Source organism: Malaclemys terrapin, chromosome 5 (genome assembly GCF_027887155.1).
Source record: "Malaclemys terrapin pileata isolate rMalTer1 chromosome 5, rMalTer1.hap1, whole genome shotgun sequence".
Lineage (NCBI taxonomy): Eukaryota > Metazoa > Chordata > Testudines > Emydidae > Malaclemys > Malaclemys terrapin.
In genome coordinates this window covers 1,601,528-1,625,147 of record NC_071509.1, presented here as the reverse complement: position 1 = coordinate 1,625,147, position 23,620 = coordinate 1,601,528, and the positions used below count along the sequence as shown (strand labels likewise).

Here is a 23,620-nt window from a genome sequence, read left to right as displayed (position 1 = left end):
TTAAGAATTCCCTGAGTGAACCAAAAAGAATTAACTCAATCCAGCGGTTCTCGCAAGCTGCTTTAAAGGTGGCGAGAAGGCTGGATTCTCCAGATCACAATCACTTGTTTGCTGCTGTGGATATGTATTTGACCTTTAGCAAATCCTGTGTGTCCTCAGTGTCCAAAAGGTAGCGATAGTCCTCAAGAAAATACCTCTGCTTATTGATGCCCCAGGGTGGGTCAGGAAGGGTCAACTGCCAGTGGCAACACAGCAACAGCTACCCCAGCTGGCAGCAAAACCCTTACAGCATGCGGTTCTGAAGGTCTCTGCAACTACATTTTGTTGGCCACGTTAAGCCAGCAAAGCCAACTCCCAGCGCGCATCTCAATGCAGGATCCTCGGAGCTGCATGTTAAATGTGGCACTTCTGTCTCTGGGATTAACCTGATGGATCAGGCTCTGATCATGCGCTGTAGTCAGAGCTCTTGAATTCTTCAGTTTGGAGCTGCCTGGAGTCGGGCTTCCGCAGATGCACATCTGATGGCAGTTGGCACTGCCTCCAGGGCAATATCAAACATGGGAGGTCTCAGCAGAGCCATGTCAGAGAAACTGCAGCTCAGTACATCGATACGAGCAGCAAGGCTCTCAGACATCTGACAAAGCAGATCTACTGAACCTAATGGGAAGCTGAATCCAAATCAACACAGGCACCACACACTTAAAACTCCAGTTCCCAGGGGTGGGACCTGTTTTAGGCGTCCGCTTAAAGGATGAACAACCAACCAACCAATCCATTGAAGCAGCAGATCACCAGAAAGGAGCACTGAGAACAACCTCTAAGAGCTGCGACACTGATGCACAGCAATAACAGAGCTGCAGAAATTATTCAAGAGATGATTTCAGAGTCAAGGCCTTCACAGGGCTATGGAAAGGAGCCCAGCGCTCCAGGGGGGCCATGCAGAGTGGGGTGCGCCGGAGTGTTTGAGAGGCAGAGAACTGAAACAGACATCACAATTATTTGACAAAGGAAGGATCAACCCCAGACTGGACACCCAGAAATGGAGCATGCCAGCTGAGCAGAGCCCCAGTCCATGTCTAAGTGCAAGTCTCTCTCCACCTTTCTGTGAGTGCTCTTAGAGCCAGCCACAGCCAGAGAACTGACGACGTTTCCACAGGGATTTATTTATGAACCTTTCACTCACTTTTACCCACACAGTTATAGCAGAACACTCAGGAGTTTGCCTTTAGCGTGCAGTTCTACCCACACCAATCAGTCTGTACAAATGGCGTGGGGGACCCAGATAACACACACCAGCGTACAAGTGCGACACACTGAGTACATTTCCCAGAGCTCGGTGTGGCTCGAAAGCTCGTCTCTCTCACCAATGGAAGTCAGCCCAATAGACGATATTCCCTCCCCCGCCTTGTGTCTCGAGACCCTGGGACCGGCACAGCAACCTTGTTTTCTAAATGGCATTCATGGGAATGTGCCATTGGCAGAGTTTAGTGCAATCTAGATGTACACTATGTTATTTGTGTGTATTGCAGTGAAGACGATTGTCTGCTATTCACTGGCCACACACAGGCCTGGTTTACACTAGAAAGTTAAGTAGGTTTAACTACATTGGCCAGGGGTGTGAAAAATCCACACACACCCCTCCCGGCGCGGTATAGTTAAGCCAACCTAAGTCTCCGTGTAGACAGCACTTGGTCAATGCCAGAATTCTTCCATCCATCTAGCTTCCGGCTCTCGGGGAGGTGGATTCCCTATGTCGATGGGAGAATCCCGCCCACTGGCGTAGGCAGTGCTACAGCACCGCAGCTGGGGTGGCACAGCCATGCCGCTGTATGCAAGCCCACAGAGAAAGACTCCTGGAATGGACTTTGACGGCACTAACAGCTATTTACATTAGCACGTTGCCACGTTCTCAGTTTGGAGATTAGCTTGAGTTTGCAATTTTACCCAAGCAGTGCCCAACACTCCTCTGGAATAAGGTCTGTCTACTAGCCAAAGGCAACTGAGGGCCGCTTGTCGTACGCCCCTTCCTTGGCAGTGTGCACAGCACAGCGTTCACTGAGTCACCCAAAAGCTGACAGGGATCCTATGAGAAGTGGAAAGGCCATCGACTGACTCAACGCCTTTTCTAATACAGGTGCCTGATTTTCGAAAGCTGGAAGACACGTGCACCTGTCCAAAAGGAGTGTCTGTGTCACTGGGGTGCTGGCAGCATCTTTTACAACTGCATTAGTCCTGAGACAATACTAAATAGGTAAAGCTACAGAGGAGAAAACACACTGGTTCTTAAATGGAACAATCCACAATTCAAAATGTGAGAGAGCTGATCACACTGTCCAGTAAATAAGCGCTCTCAGAGCTGGATGGCAGGTACGCACTGAAAAGTGACTGATTTCATGGTCAGAGGAAGCAATAAAGGGCTCATGGCGCCAGTACATAAACTAAGACATTTAGCCCTTCCCAACTCCTCTGGGCAGCGGGCCCGATACATACTTTACTTCTGTGTCTTTAACGAAGGAGCTGCTGCCAGGCCACTACTCGAACGGCCCGTCTAAGTGAGAACTCCGGTACACACTTGCAACAAAAAACAGCAACTACCGGCCTGTTCCACCATCTACTGCTCCTGCGGAACTCTGCAGCTTTCACCCGATTAATACGGAAATGGTCATGCTCCTGCACCAAAGATACTGCCAGTAAGTAACAGTGCTCATTCCTTAGAGAAATTACACGTGGTCATCACAGCTTATTGGCTGGGCCAGAGAAATATTTCCCAGGTAAGTGAAGAATTCACTGTAAAAAGAAGAGTTCTCAAGTGCACGGGATCCACTCTGCCCCCCTCCCACAAAAAGGCTCAGGAAAACTGACACGTCCACCCTGCAATCCAGATGAGAAACACACACTTCAGAAGGATCATCTGATTCTTTTTTCATTTAAAAAATTTAATTGGGCTTGGGTCGTTCCATTTTCTTTAAAGAAAACCAAAATTCAGGCCATCCATAAGCAGACATGCACCTGGTCCCTCTCAAGGACAAAACAGGCGCATCTGCTCAAGAAACGGAGACATTAGTACAGTACACAAACTCCTAAGAGACACCCCTGGGAGTGGACACTGCGGGAAGTAGTGGAACAAGAGACGCAACATGAGATGGACAAAGTAGCAGCAGCTGCTGAATGCATGAGAGAGGAGGGAGCCCTGTTTGTTATGAATCTTTTGTATTTGGGCTCAGAATACAACCCTTAAAAATGAGTCCCAGAGCACTGAATGTTATGCTGATAGCTGAATGGTCTCTGGGATGGTGCAAGCAATGGGGCTGCTTCTATAGGTCACAGGAGGAAGCTTGGGTAGATTCTGCATACAGAGAATTATAAAGCTAGGCTAAATAAAGGCAGGGAACAAACTGGCTCCAAGCCACCTGCTATGGGGCAGACACAAACTGTTTGATGAATCACTGAATCAACTCCTCCCAATAATGCTCCCTAGAAACAGAGTTTTTCATTGTCTCCATTCAGCTGTGGTATAAAATGGACAAAGCACTAGCTGGCTACGCTCCCCCTCACAAGGGCCTCAAACTTCCAGGATCAGATGGAACAGGCCCTCAGTTTCAGCTCCAGACAACTCTGCCAGCCACAATCTGCCCATTGCAACTGTTTGACTGACTGCTGCCCTGTCTCTTTTCAGCTCGGAACCCGCTAGCCAGTCAGGCAGCTCCCCTGGTTGGCTAATTTATAACTCGGGACAGTGTATCTGCCCAACCTTCAACTAAACTGTCCCATTTAGTTCTCCTATCTATATTTTAAAACAACCCAGCATCTTCTGCCTCTCTGTACAGCACGAGGGGCAATGGAGGAGTCTCTTTTGTCCCCAAGAGCCAGCAACTTGTTCTGAGCACAGAAATGTGGTAGAGTGGTACTGTAAGTCCATACATATATGTTCGGTGTAGTATACACATTAATAGGTATTACGTGCATGGTATTAACATAATGTGTACTATGTATATGGGTGCTGGGAATTAATATTAACTGAATGCATTACCCTCTTCCCACAATTCTGTTCACCCGTGTCAAGCATAGAATCATAGAATCTCAGGGTTGGAAGGGACCTCAGGAGGTATCTAGTCCAACCCCCTGCTCAAAGCAGGACCAATCCCCCACTAAATCATCCCAGCCAGGGCTTTGTCAAGCCTGACCTTAAAAACCTCTAAGGAAGGAGATTCCACCACCTCCCTAGGTAACCCATTCCAGTGCTTCACCACCCTCCCAGTGAAAAAAGTTTTTCCTAATATCCAACCTACACCTCCCCCACTGCAACTTGAGACCATTACTCCTTGTTCTGTCATCTGCCACCACTGAGAACAGTCTAGATCCATCCTCTTTGGAACCCTCTTTCAGGTAGTTGAAAGCAGCTATCAAATCCCCCCTCATTCTTCTCTTCTGCAGACTAAACAATCCCAGTTCCCTCAGCCTCTCCTCATAAGTCATGTGTTCCATACCCCTAATCATTTTTGTTGCCCTCCGTTGGACTTTTTCCAATTTTTCCACATCCTTCTTGTAGTGTGGGGCCCAAAACTGGACACAATACTCCAGATGAGGCCTCACCAATGTCGAATAGAGGGGAACGATCACATCCCTCGATCTGCTGGCAATGCCCCTACTTATACAGCCCAAAATGCCGTTAGCCTTCTTGGCAACAAGGGCACACTGTCGACTCATATCCAGCTTCTCGTCCACTGTGACCCCTAGGCCCTTTTCTGCAGAACTGCTGCCTAGCCATTCGGTCCCTAGTCTGTAGCAGTGCATGGGATTCTTCCGTCCTAAGTGCAGGACTCTGCACTTGTCCTTGTTGAACCTCATCAGATTTCTTTTGGCCCAATCCTCTAGTTGGTCTAGATCCCTCTGTATCCTGTCCCTACCCTCCAGTGTATCTACCACTCCTCCCAGTTTAGTGTCATCTGCAAACTTGCTGAGAGTGGAGTCCACACCATCCTCCAGAGCATCCCACAACGCTTTGCAAAGCTAGAGTCAGCTTCGGTGTTCGAAAACTGGAAACATACCAAAGCCAAGATACATGAATACATTGTACCAAGGACAGTTACCGAATGCTTTCCTGGCTCATCAACGCTTGGAATGTAGCATTCAAAACGGAGACATGAGAAAGTACAGGGAGGCACCAAGGACAAAGGTGGCACAAAGTAGTGGGTTAAACTTAAAGTGACGTGTAAAGAGTTTTGTAACTTATAAAAATCACACCGTAAATACTAGTAGCTGAAATGCGCATCTTTGAAGCACACCTGTGTAAGATGAACACTCAGTGAGAATTTGCTTCCCAGAAGGAGAGTGTGTGTGTCTCCTTCTCGCACTGTACTGCTTTATCTTTATACATTGGACTAAGTTCGGTTATTTGGTCCTAAACATTAAGAACGTGTACTCAAACAATTGGCTACATCCGAGTCAACAGGACACTATGCACCAGCCTGGGCGTTCCATGCAGCTGCCCATAATCCCACACGTGAACTCTCCAAAGCCACTGTCCGGGGAGGCTGGGACCACTGAGTGTGGAAACAGGACACTGCCCGTCTTTTTCAGCAAAGATCAGGATGTATCTCATGGAAAACAGAGTAGGGCAGTGCCCACCACAACCATCTTCGGCTGCCCATTGCTATTCCCCAAGTTGCTTAGGGAACCTCAGGCACCTCTCCCCATTACTGATTGGGGTCAGTCTCCTTAAATGAGCTGCACCTTGGAGCATCTCAGAGCTTAAAAACCTTGTCTCCTCAAGGAACAAAAAAGCTGGTTCCTGAGGCTGATCCCACTAAAATGGCAATGTTGATTACTCACATCTGACCGGAGCTTCTCAGCACATGGGAAGCAGAAAGGCTCCTGGATCCCGGCTTCCAACCTCACCACAACCTGAACTGCCAAGCTCATGGGGCCTTGTGCCAACCTGTACATAAATGAATGGCTTTTCCACCACTCCCTAGTGGACACGACTCCAGGCTGAGCTACGGATACGTCCAAGGCAGATACCTACAGGTTTGGGTTAAGACAGAAAGGGGTCAGGCTTTTTGCTCATTTAACCCCTCAGATGTCAGTCTTTGCAGCTGTTCCGTGCTACTATTCCACTGCAAGGCTGACATTTCAGTGAGGGGGGCCAGTCCCAGGTATTTGAGGCAGGATTTGCTCTCTGCACAGTAACTGCTCCGCCAGACAGCACTGTAGCAATGAACAGAGGATTGTGTGAGCTGTAATTTCATTCCAAAACTGGAGAGAATGGCCATCTTGCTGCCTTTAAACAGCTAGCTTACTCGCCCTTCTCCACCAGCCTGTCACATTGCAGGTGGCAGGAAGTTTCAGCACTCTCCCGGTGTTGCACTCCCTAGCGAGCTGTTCACTCAGCTGTGTTCTTTACTCGTGCAAGTGCAGCATGGGCCGAAACATCAAGTGCTCCCCTCAGCAGATTCACAACGCCTGCTCTTGGCATCTCTGGTGGGATGAATGCAGAATGACACGAGCAGTGGATACCTTTGGGGAGGAATATGAACTTCGTTGATCTGTAAGACCTTGTGCTACTGCACAGCTCCACCGTTACCAGCAAGAAGCTCCTGGCCTCCCCCTGCACCCAGTATGCAGGCCTTAAAGGAAACTGACCCAAAGGCACAGCAGAAGTTCCTTGAGGTGTCATGTGGAAACAGCACCTGTCTCAATCCTTGAGAGAAATAGGCAATTGGGAGCCCTCGAGAAGAGTCACTCTGACTCCAATGGAGGCCAGGGTGGAGTTAGTGTTACTCTCTGAAGGTCATGGAGAGGCAACACCCCTGAAGCAAGAGGCTGCCTATTCCACCCTCCCTGCTGAATACCTGGCTCCAGATGGCAGGCAGAGAGTGGAAGAGGTCTGATTATTTGTATTTGCTCTTTGCCCCAGTTTAAGAGGTGACCAATCTCGGAGGACTGGGGCCATCTGCCACCCAAAATAGAGCAGAAGGAAACAGCTTTTAAACCGATTAAAGTCCAACATGTACCACGCACTGCAAAGAGCTACCTAATCTCATTAATATGGATTTGCCTACTAATAATGTTATTTCTTTTTAGGCATTAGTAGTTTTACCAAACAGAACTTTGATTCCCAGACACTAAAGTGGTCACAAGGAAAAGAGCTGGCAAGTTGATTGATGGTTTCAACCCTTAAAATGGAACAGTGAGGAGCAGGGCGAGAAGAAACTTTACAAATGAGCTGAGGCTGGGAGGAAGTTCTAGGACATACCTGTCCGATCTTGGTTTCCATCCCAGGGTTAGTCCCACAACGTTAGTGAGGAAACCCCACTCGCGTCATGGGCTCTCTGGTTTCGGTCCGACTTAGAATTACTCCTTTTAGAGTGAGACAATTAATACCCTGACCAGATGGTACCATGCCTGCCACCAACCCAATCCAGCGGCGATCTTCACAATGAAGTAAGGCAAAACTGGAAAGTAAAACCAACACACGCTAGAGGTTTGCCATCAGAGAAAGCGTACAGAGCTGGGAAAGCCAGAGCTGGGTGTGAGTAACAGCAGCATGCAGAACAGCAGGGACGAGAGCTAGCAGGAGAGTGAAGTAACAGGGCAAAGCGCATGCAGATCAGTAAGCTCAGACACATGCAGAGATTTCAGACTGGACAGAGGTCACAGAGTTGGTCAGAACAAAGAGGCTTGGAACAGTTACTACAGAACACCAAACTTCCAGGGGAGCACAGCTTCTCCTCCTGCTCTGCTCCCCATTTGTGCTCATTCTGTGGAAGGGACAGACGGAGTTCTGGGCTCGGATTCTCTCTCCTCCCAAGTGCCGAAGGGTTATATAGACTGGAAGTGAAAGGTCCACAGCAGCACTACATGCCATCACTCACAGGAACAAGCAGGTACTGTCTCATTGGCATTTCTAATGGGCCCATCAGTGTAGTATCGGGGGGCTAGAGTTTTTGCAGGGTTTCCTTGTCCAGGTTACAACATGCCCCAGTCAGACAGCTAAGCTCCGCTGAGATCCGCATAGCTTTCCTTTTGATACAACTGCAATGTGAAACAAACGACAGATCTGCTGGGATTTTCTGGCCTTCTCCTTTGCCCTGGCTGCTGCCGGGATCTAACAGGGGTGGGTGTAAGGGAGGAGGCTCTTTCGAGAGAAAAGTTAGTGTGAAAAAGAGGGACTTGGGAAAAGCTGTCATTTTACAAGTATTACATTTAGGCAAAATGGTGACTTGTCTTCAAATCAGAAAGAAAAGGTCCGGTAGCCGATGTGTATCAATTTGCTAAGGGAGGTGGGTTGACACTGGAATATTTTGTGCAAAGTATCCAAAATAGATAGCCAGGAAGATAAACCCAGCAATAGGGAAAACTGTCTCAAGAGAGCAAAAAATCAGAGTTTGGAAGCAGGTACAGCTGATTCAAAACCATACCATGCCCTGTGACGGCACCTCTCTGATCATCCAGAGCAATCGCGGTCTGTTTTCATCTCTCCCTTAGACAGTACATTCAATGGGGCAGGGAATGTGCCTACATCTATTGTGCCCAGCTCTGAGCACGCTGCTGGGGCTTTACACAGGAGATTTACATCCATTACAGCAATAGTTGGAAGGAAACAAAGCACCAGAATGTGAAAGCCAAGGTTAACCTATCAGCCTAAGCTACGGGATGGAGATCACAATACGTGGGTTGGGCCTTTGATTCTAAAGCCGACTCGTGTGTTGATGTCAAGAATTTCAATACATCACCCAGAGAGAAATATGGTGGTCACATTTCACAAGTACAAATAGTTAATTCACACTCAGCACTGGTGTGAAAGCTTTATCCTGATGCTGTGAAGAAACAGCAGAAAGTTCTCAAAACTCCCAAGAAAAATAACATCGTTTGATTTACGAAGCCACGTTCCCCACCGGGTTGCGTGGCAGGCTGAGAAGTGGTGACAGATACTTTCCCATAAAGCAATGGTCTTCCCCCAGTGCATTTGGACTCTGATTACTAGCCCCTCGTAAGCAAGCTGGGCCAGCCGAGGAGAAGGGGAACACATGCAATGAGTAAACATGCGACCATACAATGGAAGGCACAGCAGCAATGAGTGACAATGAGCCGAGATGTATTTGGGGGCATTTCATGCGGCCAGGAGATTCTGCGACGTACAGATGAATTGCCAAAAAAATGCACCACCTTTTTAGGTTTCGCTCCACGCTGCATGAAGAGGGGACAAAGGTTAGAAGTTAGAGTTTACACTGCCTGGACGGACAACAGAAGTGAACCGTTCACACAGTGGTTATACAGCTTTCCCTGCTGTTCCTGAGGAAGGTACTTTGATCTGTTCTGTTGAAGTCACCAGATCTCAATAATACGTACAATCAGCAAGGAAGAAAGCACCCAGATTAATCTAAACAAGTCTGTGAAATGTGACCTGCTGGCAGTTGCCTTGAGGCTCGTGGGCTTTATCCCAGAGTGGCTATAATCAGGCTTTGGCTCCTAGGGCATTAAGGCTTCTAAGGTTCCAGCAAAGAACATTTTGAAAGGCAAATGACTGCACTTGACAGCTTAGTTAATTGGCAGGCAGTGGGGCCTTGTGAAGAAAGCACTGGACTGGACTCAGGAGACCTGGGCTCTATTCCCAGCTCTGCCACTGGCCTGCCGGGTACCTTGGGCAAGTCGCTGCCCTTCGGTGCCTCAGTTTCCCCACCTGTACAAAACAGATAATGCTATGGCTACTGCCCTGCTCTGTGAAGGGCTTCACACTCTACTGACAAACGTGGTAAGAGCTGGGTATTATTTTGTTTCCCTACTGTCAGTCAATGCATTTGCCCCCAGAAGCCAGGGATTGCTAGGGAGCTAGGTCTGCCCCAACCTCATCCCTAGCAAACACTGTTCATATTCCAACTGGAGCCCCAGGTCAGCAATCTCTGCTCAGGTGCTGGGTGGGGCGGGGAAGTGTGTACAGACGCGGCTGCGCTACCCCTGGTGAGTTCTTTGTATGTTACAGCCAGCTACAAGTCAAGTTCCCCAATGTAAAATTAGAGCGGAGTGAATTCAAACTGGGCAGACTTGCAGTACCCAAGAGGGACAAGAACAATTGCTCATGATTGGGTTATAACTAATATTTAAGGCTCAAATTATACAAAGATAAAGGCTTGAACATGCCACTTTCCCCATTAGACAGATCTGCCCTGGCTGTGTCGAATCTATCGACCAAACCAGGCCGAAATATGTTGAGAGAGAGAGAGAGAGAGAAAAAAAATGAGAATTTTCTCCTTTCCCCAAGTAGCACTGACCTCTGCAGACATGTACCATGAGTCACTTCTCCATATCAAAACCAGAAGCACCACCATTATTTCAATTACCACAGCAGTCAGAGTGAGGCCTAGGGAGAAGGCTACTGCTGCCGTATTTACACATTTGTGTAAGCCTCTTATTTCATCCATGTTAACACAGGTCCTGTGTCCACCTTCCCAGAGATTAGCAGAACCATTCTGCTTTGCCACCTCTATTCTAGCTTTATCAAGCAGCATGCTTACTGACTGGGCGCTCTCAGTCGGAGGCTGAGATGACAGACGCCCTTAGGGAAAATGAACAGGTGGTGTTCACCTTAGATTTAAATACCAGGAGCTTTTTTACATAAACAGATTCAACAATAAATGCATTTACTTATCCTCCATTTGGATAAGGACACAACACAAGGCACAAATTCTATGCTATTATAAAGTGCCAAGGGAAGCCTTAAAGCAGTGAGAATCTCAGATTTCTAATTGGCTGGTTACCATGATGCAGTCACAGATTACCAGCATTTATCCCTGGGATTAGCAGAAAGGAGTGGAGATAAAATTCACAGGAAATCCAACCCCAGCACAGAGACACATTTGAGTGATGTCAGGAAACAACAACTTCCCTGTGTTATGTGCACACTGCAGTGTGTTAACAGCTGTCCACCGCCCTGCTGGTTTACTGTTTACATTGCAATGGCTTTGGACCAAGAAATAGACCATTTCATTCCATTTTGGGGCTCTCATGAGCGAGCTTCAACAATGTGTTCGAGACAATATTTTAATTAAGGCAGGAATGTTTCCTAGTGATTGAAACTGGAACTGGGAAACAGAACTCCTGGGTTCCATTCTCAGCTCTGCCACTGACTGGTCGGGTGCTCTTGGGGGGGGCGGGGGGGTGTGCACGTGTTAACAAGACACTTCTCCAATTTGCATCTCAGTTCAAAGTAGAAATCCTTACCTACCCACCAGGGATGTTGGATCAGGATTAGTGGAGGTAAGACAGGATCTTTGGATGCAAGTTGCTATAGGTCTGGTCTATACTACCCGCCTGAATCGGCGGGTAGAAATCGACCTCTCTGGGATCGATTTATCGCGTCCCATCGGGATGCGACAATCGATCCCCGAATCGGCGCTCTAACTCCACCAGCGGAGGTGGTAGTAAGCGCCGCCGACAAAAAGCGGCAGAAGTCGATTTTGCCGCCGTCCTCACAACGGGGTAAGTCGGCTGCAATACGTCGAATTCAGCTACGCTATTCACGTAGCTGAATTTGCGTATCTTAAATCGACTCCCCGCTGTAGTGTAGATGTACCCATAGAAGGGCAAAACAAATCTGTCTGTAAACACTTTATACAAAAATCTGAGGTCTAAATTATCCCGTGGCCCTTTAACCTTGGGGAGACTGAAGAAAAGGGAGACTATTTTGGCTAAAGGGATCATCTTAAAGACATGGCTGGTAACTTGACTATAGGGTGGCAAAGTTAATCCCCAAAGGACCTGGAGACCATCAGCTTTTCCTGTCACGTGCCACGTTAGACCACTGGACACTCGGTTTATAGCTCAACGGGGCACAGAGCACTTTCCCTTGACTCTGGCGTCATCTAGTGGCAAAATACTGTTAATCTGCAGCTCGACTGTAAGGAAAGGCAACAAACAGCAGTAAGCCTCTGTCCTCGGGAGAGATGGGAAGCTGCTCTGTGATGTCCTCAAGCGTCTCAGACAGTATTTTTACTAATACAATTAGGCTCTTCTTGAAGAGCAGCAGTATTGCCTCAAGCAACAGTCAGGGTGCTCTGCAAATCCAATACACAATCAAGGGACAAGAGCAGTTGTAAAATGCACTTCAGCACAGAGACGCGATCACTCCTCATGCCCAGTAAAAACAGGAAAGGTCTTCAGTATCATTCCGACTACAGAGAGGATGAAACCAAGGTAGAGAGGAGAAGTTATGGGCCCAAAGTCACACAGAATCAATAGAGGCTTGTCTACACAGGAAGGTAATTTAGATGAAGGTAGGATGTGAATTTAAAGCGGAATAGCTATTCCTGATTAACTCCCTGTGTGGATGTTCTTCGATGCTCGTATTCCAGAATAAGAGCATCCACACAGGGAGTTAATCAGAAACTCTTCCCTGTATAGACAAGCTTTAAGTAGCTGAGCACTGCAGATGGCCTGAAGGAGAGCAAGGCTTGGCTTTGATGTCTCAGGGCCTGACTTCACTGCCTTGCACCTTGTAGAGTTATTTACCCCTGGGCAAAGGGGATGTAAAGGCTCCCCGCAGGGTGAGTGAATGAACTGTTCTGATTTGGTAGCATTTTTACACCCACTTTGCACCCACGTTCCATCGCCTTCATGCTCTTGGCTTTGTGCTAATGACCATGCTGTTTGAAATGGCCTCCACTCCCCATCTGCCAAGTCCCCTCTTCTTCTGGTAAACCCACGTCCTTCCAGGAACTGATCCTTCTTCCTCACTCTTCCTGAGACGCTGTCTCATGACTTGCCTAAACGAGACTAAGCCTTGTGAGGGCACAGAACACATCTTACTCTAAGTGGGGTTTAGTATCAGACTGAGCCCAGTAACTTGCGTGACTATCAAGGATTAACTGGATACAGTTCTAGGACGCTGCTCTTTTTGCTTCTCGCTACTGAAACAGTCTTCAAGAAAAGGGGACCTGACACCATATCCCCTTCCTGAAGGGAAGGAAATATGTCCAAAATAGGCAAAGCAGAGAAATGAGGAGAAAGCTATGAAGTCTGGGGAGGAATAGCTCAGTGGCTTGAGCACTGGCCTGCTAAACCCAAGGTTGTGAGTTCAATCCTTGAGGGGGCCACTTAAGGATCTGGGGCAAAATCAGTACTTGGTCCTGCTAGTGAAGGCAGGAGGCTGGACTCAATAACCTTTCAAGGTCCCTTCCAGTTCTAGGAGATATGGAGATATCCTATCAGTCCCACCTTGGTTCTTGGTACCACATTCTCAGAAGCAGAGAAAGCAAAGAGGTACCACGTTAACAAGAGAGAACTGCAACGAAGGAGTAGTTATCTGCCAAGATCAACATGCTAGAAGAGATGCCACAACACAGAAAATCCACATCTCAGAGACAGATATTGTGATTTCTAAGGAATTTGTGCTAATGACATGCCAGTCTAATCAATGGATAGTCCACTCCTAACAGGCCACGCTTCACACTCAGGGTACGTCTACCCTGCGGCTAGGAGGTGTCATTCCCAGCTCGAGCCAGCACACTACAAATAGCAGGCAAGTATCAGAGGGATAGCCGTGTTAGTCTGGATCTGTAAAAAGCAACGAAGAGTCCTGTGGCACCTTATAGACTAACAGATGTATTGGAGCATAAGCTTTCGTGGGTGAATGCCCACTTCATCAGATGCATCAAGGCTTGTGCCTGACGAAGTGGGTATTCACCCATGAAAGCTTATGCTCCAATACATCTGTTGTCTAGAAGGTGCCACAGGACTCTCTGTTGCTTTTTACAAATAGCAGTGTGACTGCGACGCCATGGGCCAAGCTAGCCACCCAAGTACGCACCTAGGCTCTAGCTAGCACACGTACATGCACCTGAGCTAGGAATTTCACGACCCAACTGCAGTGTAGACAGCCTCTGGGACTGCAAGGCAGGAGTGACCACTGCTTCGCATGAGCTTGATTTGTTCTTATACTAAGCATTCTTTAAGGCTGACTTTACTGCGAAAGGTTCTATTGATAATTTTCTGGACTTAGATGATTCAGTGTCTCCACAGAACGCGTGTCTTTGTATAGGTGCTAAAAACTGGATTCAGGATGAAAAACAATTGTGGCAACGTGTGGCGAAGGCTTGCACAGAGACGTCACTCAGAGTAAAGATGGGCTTCTCAGACAGAGAACCATGGGCTACAAGCAGAGGTGGCCTCCAACAATGGGCTGGGAACGCTGCTGACAACAATGCCATGAAGCTCTCAAGCAACCACTTTGGATAGCCCAGTAGCTCTGAGTTTTACAGAGTAACATCGGGTCTTTCTTGGCCAAGGGAAGGGTCATCACACAGAGGAGGAGAGGACACTGATTTTGACAGCATTTCCTAAGCTAGTGCCATACTCCCTAGCAAGACACTTGCTGTGTACTTTCAGCCAACAAACGTTGGCTCCTCCATAACTGGCCAAAGAACAGGGTTAGTGAAAACAAGACTTGCTTGTAAGCTACCAAACCTGGATCAGACGATGGTAACTTATCAAACCAATCCCCCTTGCAGCACTCCGCTCTTGTAGTTTTGAGTGCGAAGAGCCTCAGGACCATCAGCAGCAACGACTGAAATGGGCAGCAATGCTGGGGAACGTTCAGCCTAGAGCACGTGCTTTGTTAGGGATTTTGTCCCAGCACATTTGGCCCTCAGCACCAGAGCATCGAAGCAAGGGCAGCGTCTCCTTGCATGGGGGGACATGCAGTCTCTAAAGCAATCGATATGGAGCTTTGGCTCGTTTGCGTAGGATTTCGTGCCGGCTCGGAGCCACATTATCAAGCATCTAGGCACAGGCTTGCCACGCGCAGACAGACAGGCCAACTGGGCAGTCCGAATTTTTAACATTAAGCCCTAAAGCAAAACCCATTCGAAGTATCTGGAGTATTTATAGGGTACCAGTCAACAGAGTGTCACTTACACCCAAGCTACATGCGCCGCTTGCCCACACATGAGCAAAATGCTGAGTGCAGCTCAAAGCCTTTAGCCCACGTTGTTTCCATGTGCGCAGCTATCCCAGCTCGCAAGGAAAGCGGTGTGATCAATGCAGCCTGAGCTGGCAGAGCCCTAACGTTTCCAGCACTGAAGCTGAAAGGAAGGCTGTATGTAGCTGAGCATGCAGCTCCCCCGGGGATCAGTGGGCGTTTTGCACCCTCACAGCATTCAGAGCAGTTAAGAGGATGCCCAAAGAACCCTACAGTACATGTAGAACACTGGCAATTGCCACAGTGAATGTTTAGGAGGAGGAATATCCACAGCGTGTTATAAAGCAGGAATCACTAGATGGGACAGACTGCATGTAGTCCAGTGTCTGTCTCGGACAGTGGCCAGCATCAGATTCTTCAGAGGATGGTGCAAGAAAAACCCCAAGTGAGCCACTATGGAATAACCCAGAGGTTCTCAAACTGTGGGTCGGGACCCCAAAGAGGGTCGCGACCCCATTTTAGTGGGGTCGCCAGGGCTGGCTTAGATTTGCTGAGGCCCAGGGCTGAAGATGAAGCCTGAGGGCTTCAGCCCTGCGTGGCATGGCTTTGGTTACAGGCCCCCTGCCTGGGGCTGAAGCCCTTGGGCTTCAGTTTTGGTGTCATCCCTCCCACCCCCCCGCCCCACATGGGGCAGTGGGGCTTGGCCTTTGGCCCCCCCATCCTGGGCCATAGGGCTCAGGCTTCGGTCCCCCCTCCTGGGGTCGTGTAGTAATTTTTGTTGTCAGAAGGAGGTCGCGGTGCGATGAAGTTTGAGAATCCCTGGAATAGCCTGTCTGTTGGGGAAGTTTCCCCCTAACCCCAGCGGTTAGCGTTTGGCCTGTGTTATGAAGATGTACAAAAACTGTGCAGCCATGTAACAGTGAATGTCCTTAGCACCCATATACATACCGAGCCTTTCTAAAGTCTGAGCAGCTCTTTGACTGAGTGTGGTCAGACTGTCCAAAGTCTCCGAAGGGTTAAAGAATGGCATCTATGCCTCTGCTCCAATTTTCTATTGGCTCAGGAAACATACCTTAAACTAGGTTTGAAGAGGGCAGGTGACCAAAGCCCACAGGTAAATCAAGAACCTGGAGACCTGGGAGAAGGGTCAGAATTTGTGGGGGAACATGGGCTGTTATAGAATCATAGAATATCAGGGTTGGAAGGGACCTCAGGAGGTCATCTAGTCCAACCCCCTGCTCAAAGCAGGACCAATCCCCAGACAGATTTTTGCCCCAGATCCCTAAATGGCCCCCTCAAGGATTGAACTCACAACCCTGGGTTTAGCAGGCCAATGCTCAAACCACTGAGCTATCCCTCCCCCTAGCAGGGATAAAGGAGAGACAAGACAGAATTGGGGGTGGAATCAAATCAGTATCTTAAATGTCTGTATATGAATGCAAGAAGTATGGGGAATAAGCAGAAGAACTCAAAATACTAATAAATAAAAACAATTATGACATAATTGGCATCACAGAGACCTGGTAGGATAATACACGACAGGAATATTGGTACAGAAGGGTACAGCTTGCTCAGGAAGGACAGGCAGGGAAAAAGGGAGGAGGTGTTGCCTTAGATATTAAAAATGTATACACATGGACTGAGGTTGAGATGGAAATAAGAGACAGACTTGTTGAAAGTCTCTGGATAAGGATAAAAAGGGTAAAAAACAAGGGTGATGTCATGGTAGGGATCTACTACAGACCACCTAACCAGGAAGAAGAGGTGGATAAGGCTTTTTTTTAAACTAACAAAATCATCCAAAGCATAGGACTTGGTGATGATGGGGGACTTCAACTACCCAGACATCTGTTTGGAAAATAACACATCAGGGCACAGATTATCCAATACGTTCTTCAAATGTACTGGAGACTTTATTTCAGAAGGTGTAGACAGCTACCAGGGGAGAGGCTGTTCTAGATTTGATTTTGATAAATAGGAAAGAACTGGTTGAGAATTTGAAAGTGGAAGGCAACTTGGGTGAAAGTGATAGAGTTCACGATTCTAAAGAATGGTAGAAGGGAGAACAGCACAATAAAGACATGGATTTCAAGAAGGCAGACTTCAGCAAACTCAGGGAGTTGGTAGGTAAGATCCCATGGGGAAGCAAGTCTAAGGGGAAAAACTATTGAAGACAGTTGGCAGTTTTTCAAAGAGACATTATTAAGGGCACAAGAGCAAACTATCCCTCTGCGTAGGAAAATAGGAAGTATGGTGGGAGACCACCCTGGCTTAACCAGGAGATCTTCAATGATCTAAAAATCAAAAAAGAGTCTTACAAAAAGTGGAAACTAGGTCAAATTACAAAGGATGAATATAAACAAATAACACAAGTATGTAGGGACAAAATTAGAAAGGCCAAGGCACAAAACAAAATCAAACTAGCTAGAGACATGAAGGGTAACAAGAAAACATTCTATAAATACATTAGACACAAGAGGAAGACCAAGGACAGGGTAGGCCCGTTACCCAATGAGGAGGGAAAAACAACAACAGAAAATGTGGAAATGGCAGAAGTGCTTAATGACTTCTTTATTTCGGTTTTCACCAAGAAGGTTGGTGGCGATTGGACATCTAACATAGTGAATGCCAGTGAAAATGAGGTAGGATCAGAAGAGGCTAAAATACGGAAAGAACCAGTTACTTGGACAAATTAGATGTCTTCAAGTCACCACCGCCTGATTAAATGCATCCTAGAATATTCAAGGAGCTGACTGAGGAGATATCTGAGCCATTAGCGATTATCTTTGAGAAGTCATGGAAGATGGGAGAGATTCCAGAAGACTGGAAAAGGGCAAATTAGTGCCCATCTATACAAAGGGAAATAAGGACAACCCGGGGAATTACAGCTCAGTCAGCTTAACTTCTGTACTCGGAAAGATAATGGAGCAAACAATTAAGCAATCAATTTGCAAACATCTAGAAGATAATGAGGTGATAAGTAACAGCATGGATTCGTCAAGAACAAATCGTGTCAAACCAGCCTGCTAGCTTTCTTTGACAGGGTAACAAGCCTTGTGGATGGGGGGAAGCAGTAGATGTGGTATATCTCGACGTAGTAAAGCTTTTGATACTGTCTCGTGTGACCATCCCATAAATAAACTAGGGAAATGCAACCTAGATGGAGCTACTATAAGGTGGGTGCAAAACTGGTTGGAAAATCACCCCCAGAAAGTAGTTATCAGTGGTTCACAGTCATGCTGGAAAAGGGCATAAAGAGTGGGGTTCCACAGGGATCAGTTCTGGGTCCAGTTCTATTCAATATCTTCATCTATGATTTAGATAATAGCATAGAGAGTACACTTATGAAGTTAGCAGACAATACCAAGCTGGAAGGAGTTGCAAGTGCTTTGGAGGATAGGATTAAAATTCAAAATTATCTGGACAAACTAGAGAAATGGTCTGAAGTAAATAGGATGAAATTCAATAAGGACAAATACAAAGTACTCACTTAGGAAGGAACAATCAGTAGCACCTATACAAAATGGGAAATGACTGCCTAGGAAGGAGTACTGCGGAAAGGGATCTGGGGGTCATAGTGGATCACAACTAAATATCAGTCAACAGTGTAACGTTGTTGCAGAAAAAGCTAACATCATTCTGGGATGTATTAGCAGGAGTGTTGTAAGCAAGACACAATAAGTAATTCTTCCACTCTGATACGGCTTCAACTGGAGTATTGTGCTCAGTTCTGGGCACCACATTTCAGGAAGGATGTGGACAAATTGGAGAGAGTCCAGAGAAGAGCAACAAAAAATGATTAAAGATCTAGAAAACATGACCTATGAGGGAAGATAGAAAAAATTAGGTTTGTTTAGTCTGGAAAAGAGAAAATAGAGGGGACATGATAACAGTTTTCAAGTATGTAAAAGGTTGGGGGGAGGGATAGCTCAGTGGTTTGCGCATTGGCCTGCTAAACCCAGGGTTGGGAGTTCAATCCTCAAGGGAACCACTTAGGGATCTGAGGCAAAAATCAGTACTTCATCCTGCTAGTGAAGGCAGGGGGCTGGACTTGATGACCTTTCAAGGTCCCTTCCAGTTCTAGGAGATAAGATATCTCCACTAATTTATTTTTAGGTTATTACAAGGTGGAGGAAGAAAAATTGTTTTTCTTAACCTCTGAGGATAGGACAAGAAGCAACGGGCTTAAATTGCAGCAGGGGAGGTCTAGGTTGGACATTAGGAAAAAGTTCCTAACTGTCAGGGTGATTAAACACTGGAATAAACTGCCTAGGGAGGTTGTGGAATCTCCATCTTTGGAGATATTTAACAGCAGGTTAGACAAACACCTGTCAGGGATGGTCTAGATAATTAGTCCTGCTACGAGTGCAGGGGACTAGACTAGATGACCTCTCGAGGTCCCTTCCAGTCCTATGATTGGACACCCAGACACCCACATAGGTCTTGTATGAGCCACGAGAACTCCTGGACAAAGATAATTAGGGCAGTATATATAAAGCTTAACTGTAAACTAGGCACATATCCAGGAAATCCAACAGGTTTTCAGCAGAAAAGGTGAATTTAAAATATGCTGTTAACGAGAGGGTCATTTCCGTCTCTGAAATGTAAGGGTCATTTGGAGGGAAACAGCGATTTCACATTACTGGAGAGCATTCAGGGGCAAGCTCTGCAATACTGAATCAAATGAAGAATAACCCAAAAAAAAAAATCTATAGCAGGCTGCAGTGCTGGACTGTTGGCCTCCCTCCCACCGGTGTGACCCCACCGGGAGAGGGCTGTTTGTAACGAACTGAAAAGGTTTCTGGTCATTTGGAATAAAGCTATTTTTGATGTGCCTGGCTCTCTTGACTGACCCCAGAAGGAATCCCTTGTGTAACACCCGGATAACGCAAAAGCTAGACTTTCCTCACCAGCCATTTTATTTGGGGGGTTCCTTTTTTGCCCCCTTTAATCTGAGATGTTCATTGGCTGAAATCCCGGCCCTGCTGAATGCATGGTTACTAGTTCTGTGAGGCTGCAGACAGACGTCTGGTTAAACTCTGGAAAGGCAGGAAGAGCTAATGAAGGGAATTCTGCAGATTAGTGTGTGCAAACCCTCCCCTCCCAACAGCCATCACACTGACGTGGTGGAATGAGTTTCTCAAGCAGGCAGCAGGGTTTCAAGCTGAAGTACTCACCAATTTGCTGGCTTTGGCAGCTTCCAAAGATTCTGGAAATAAAGCAGAAAAACAAAGAACCATGAGATGTTTGACACATGTACCACACAGGGCTCTTAGCACATGAGCAGCAGGGCAGAGGGGAGTCCCAACTCACTCTCTGGAATCCTTTGCTTCACTGAGAGAGTTAAGCCCAAAGTCTAGGTCTAGCTGAAGGATCACTAGATGTGTCTCTAAAAGGAGGAATTAAAAGTCTGGGAAGAAGCAAGGTTACAGTGCAGCAAAACGAGCAGGCGTGCTGAATTAGATGGCCTTTTCTAGGGCAGCAAGTGTACTGTGTTCTTATGGATAACTCAAGTTGGTTTTCCTTGGTGTTGTGGTCCTGCTTTGAGCAGGGAGTGGGACTAGACCTCCTGAGGTCCCTTCCAACCCTCATCTTCTATGATTCTATGATCCAAGGAATATCAGCTATTTCAGACTAGAACAGCAAGCCCCTGACATCTTCCCTGCCTCTGGTTAGATGACGGCAAGATTTCAGAGAGCTTTGGATCATCTCAAGCCTAAAAAGCCCCTTTTTCAGGAACACAGAAGTACGGACACATGACCCTGCCTCCCCCAATTAGATTCCATCTGGTAATCAAAGGTGATATATCTCCATAAAACAGGGCCAGCTAAAGGCATCTCAGGCCTGTAACATCACTTGGTAAACTAAAATATGTTTCTATAGTTAGTCATCTGAAATTCTCCACACGGCTAACTTATGAGCACAGGTCAGGTATCTTACTGAGCACAAGGAAAGGTAGACATTTAACCAGCTACATGTGTGCAAATAAAATTAAGTGCATAGAAGAGACAAGCTGTATGAGGCAAAGTCTTGCCTTCTGAGCTTCTCTTAAAGGTACCTCCAAACTTCGAGTAGGTTTCTCCTCCACCTTTGTTAAATGACCATCTCTGTTCAGCAACCAATGCTTGTCGATCCCTCAAGAGAGGTTGCACAATACTTGATTTGCACACACATGTAAGTTGCACACTCAAATGTATCTGTGCAGTTGTCTGAGTTTAACCTTGAAGATCTAGATTACAATGTAATGCGTGGAGAGAGCTGAATGCTTCTGGGGCTGTGATCCTGTCAGGCTCCAACTGATCAGGGTCAGGCTTTCTCACTACTAGAATGGGAGACCGCCCAGGAGAATCCAATATCCTGTAGCATACGTTGACTATTCTGTAGCTGGCATTCTTCCTTGAATGATCACGTTAAAGCCCCATAGGTCGTTATGAGGGGTTGTGTCTGTCATAGTTGGCCAGGGGCTCCGTTTGCGGTTTCCTCTATAAAACAGCAAAGAGAGCTCCTGACCAACTCTGACAATCAAGGGTGTCCTGGCATTTACATGAACTGGTGCAAACGCTGGAGTCTGGGCTGAAATCCAATTCGACATAAAGGGCCCTGGCATTTTCACTTGGATTCGGGATTTTTCTTCACCCCCTGTCCTGAACGGTTTGTATCTTTGATGTACTCTGTTAAACAGCTGCTGCATTCCACTCCAGAGACAGCTATAGTTTAGTGGTGAGCAAAGCGATTCCCATGTACAGGTGTGCGTAGACATGATCAAAATGTACAATTTTAGCATACAACCTTGAGTTAAGGGCAGAAGTTGTGTGTACTAAGCACAGGAGAAGGATTTGTTTGTGTAAATTTCATCCTTTGTTTTGTTCCTGGATATTTGATGGGTCTGATATTGTGGCTTGCAGCCATGGTAGCTGTTTGTATGGCATTCCTTGTGGGTAGCACTCTGTTTGCGTGCGTGTATTAAGGTGAAATGAGGCATCAGCTGCCCAGATAACAGACACTCTAGAAGCAGCTCATAAATCAAAGACCCCAACCATCCCCACTGTGCTTCTTACACCTTTACTCCTTTTAGCAGAGAAGGTGCTCGATTTATGGGAATTGAAATCTCTGCATCATATACTGCAGAGGCAGAGACTGCAGCAGACGCTGCTGTTTCTATGGAAACTCCCTGGCATGCAGCCACGCTTCATGTGTCTGTATTTTGCTTCTCCAAAGAGCACTGCAGCCGACCCTGTGTGCTTTGACCCCTTCCACCTTCCTCATTCTTCTTGGTCTCCCACCATCACCTCTACAGCTCACACGTTTGAGCTACTCATCTCAAACACCTGTCTTATCCCTCTGACCCAGCCGACTGCACCTCACTGTTCACACACACACACACACACACACACACTAGTTCAGAGAGGGTGAAGTGTGTGTGTGTGTGTGTGTGTGTGTGTGTCCGTCCCTCCCTCATTTTCTGAGGCAATTCCCCAGATCCCTCTGTCAATATCCACCACTCTAGCCTCTCTGGCTTCTCACGAGCTCTTCTTCTCCCCCAACCTCTTACTTCTTCACACAGCACTCGCTGGGATGCCTCAAGGTACAGGAGTCCAGCTACCAGGGCTGGAGAAAGCAGGGCAAACTGGAGCTCACTCCCCACCAGGAGGTAGGCAAAGTCCAAGTCACAATCTACAAGCCTTTCTCCAGAATCTCTCTCAAATGAGGAGCTCCAGAGGGATCTATGAAAGCTAAACAACGGGGCAGCACAATGGCCAATGACATTCAGGGCAAGGTAATGCACATGGGAAGGTACTACCTGAACTGCCCTGACACAGCTCACACGGCACTGGAAACCCAGCACTTCGGGAAAAGAGAGACCTGGAGATCACAGTAAGCAATTCAGTGAGAGCGACTCCTCAGTGTGAAGCAGCAAACAAACCATTAGGAACAGGGTGAGCAAATCCTGCCGCTGTTCTAATACTACTGGCTAACTCCGGGGGACGCTCTCCCTGGATACTGCGTTCCGTTCTAGTCATCTCCTCAAGAAGAATGCAGCAGAAATGGCTGGGTGGGAGGGGGGAGGACGACAAAGGGCAATGGGGATGAATAGAGGCCTAGAAAGACTTCCATGTGAGGAGAGACTGAACATTAGGGACTATTTAGAGAGGAGACAGAAATGGGATGACAGGCTCATCCTACAGGGACAAACAGAGGCCTAATGACATTAAAAGGCAGCAACATTTAAAAAAAAAACAAGCTGCCACCCACTGCCCGGCCCCCTTACCACTGGAGGCTAGTTCTGGACCGTTTCACTTAGACTGCCTTTCTCCAGGCAGTTATGGACATGCTCCTTGCCTCACTTACCTATCGCCCACCAGCATTCTACTTGAGCTTAAGCCGGTGTGGATTTCAATACCACTGAACGCTCGAGGACTTGAGGAAGAAATCAGTGATGTTCTCGCCACCCTGGACTTGAATCCTAACCTTACCTGCATGATGGCAAACTTGACAGCAGCCTCCCAACAACTTCAGAGGGCTCTGGATCCAGCCCTTAGTGGGGATCCTGGGTGGCCTTTATAGCCTTTCCCTGGGAGCTTGTTGAGATGCCCTTGGAAAGCTAAACTAAAGGAGCGGTGCACCAGTAAGTGCTATGCTTGCACCTCCACGTGCCCCAGCAGAGACTCCCCTCTGGCAGGAGAAAAGGTAGAAGGGATGGGTGAA

General features: G+C 47.2%; 1 protein-coding gene across 10 annotated transcripts in view; it reads right to left on the bottom strand.

Annotated features, from left to right (window-relative positions):
* The window catches only part of DCTN1 (dynactin subunit 1), a 131,157-nt gene that overhangs the window by 51,220 nt on the left and 56,317 nt on the right, over positions 1 to 23,620 (bottom strand). For 6 of the 10 annotated variants that reach the window (XM_054030299.1, XM_054030300.1, XM_054030295.1 and 3 more), the window contains exons 4-5: positions 20,092 to 20,123; positions 9,169 to 9,189 (exon numbers count right to left, since the gene is read on the bottom strand). In XM_054030299.1, coding sequence (XP_053886274.1) covers positions 9,169 to 9,189; positions 20,092 to 20,123 — 53 coding nt within the window. The remainder of the gene's footprint in view (positions 1 to 9,168; positions 9,190 to 20,091; positions 20,124 to 23,620) is intronic. The other 4 variants (XM_054030298.1, XM_054030301.1, XM_054030304.1 and 1 more) reach the window with 1 other exon arrangement.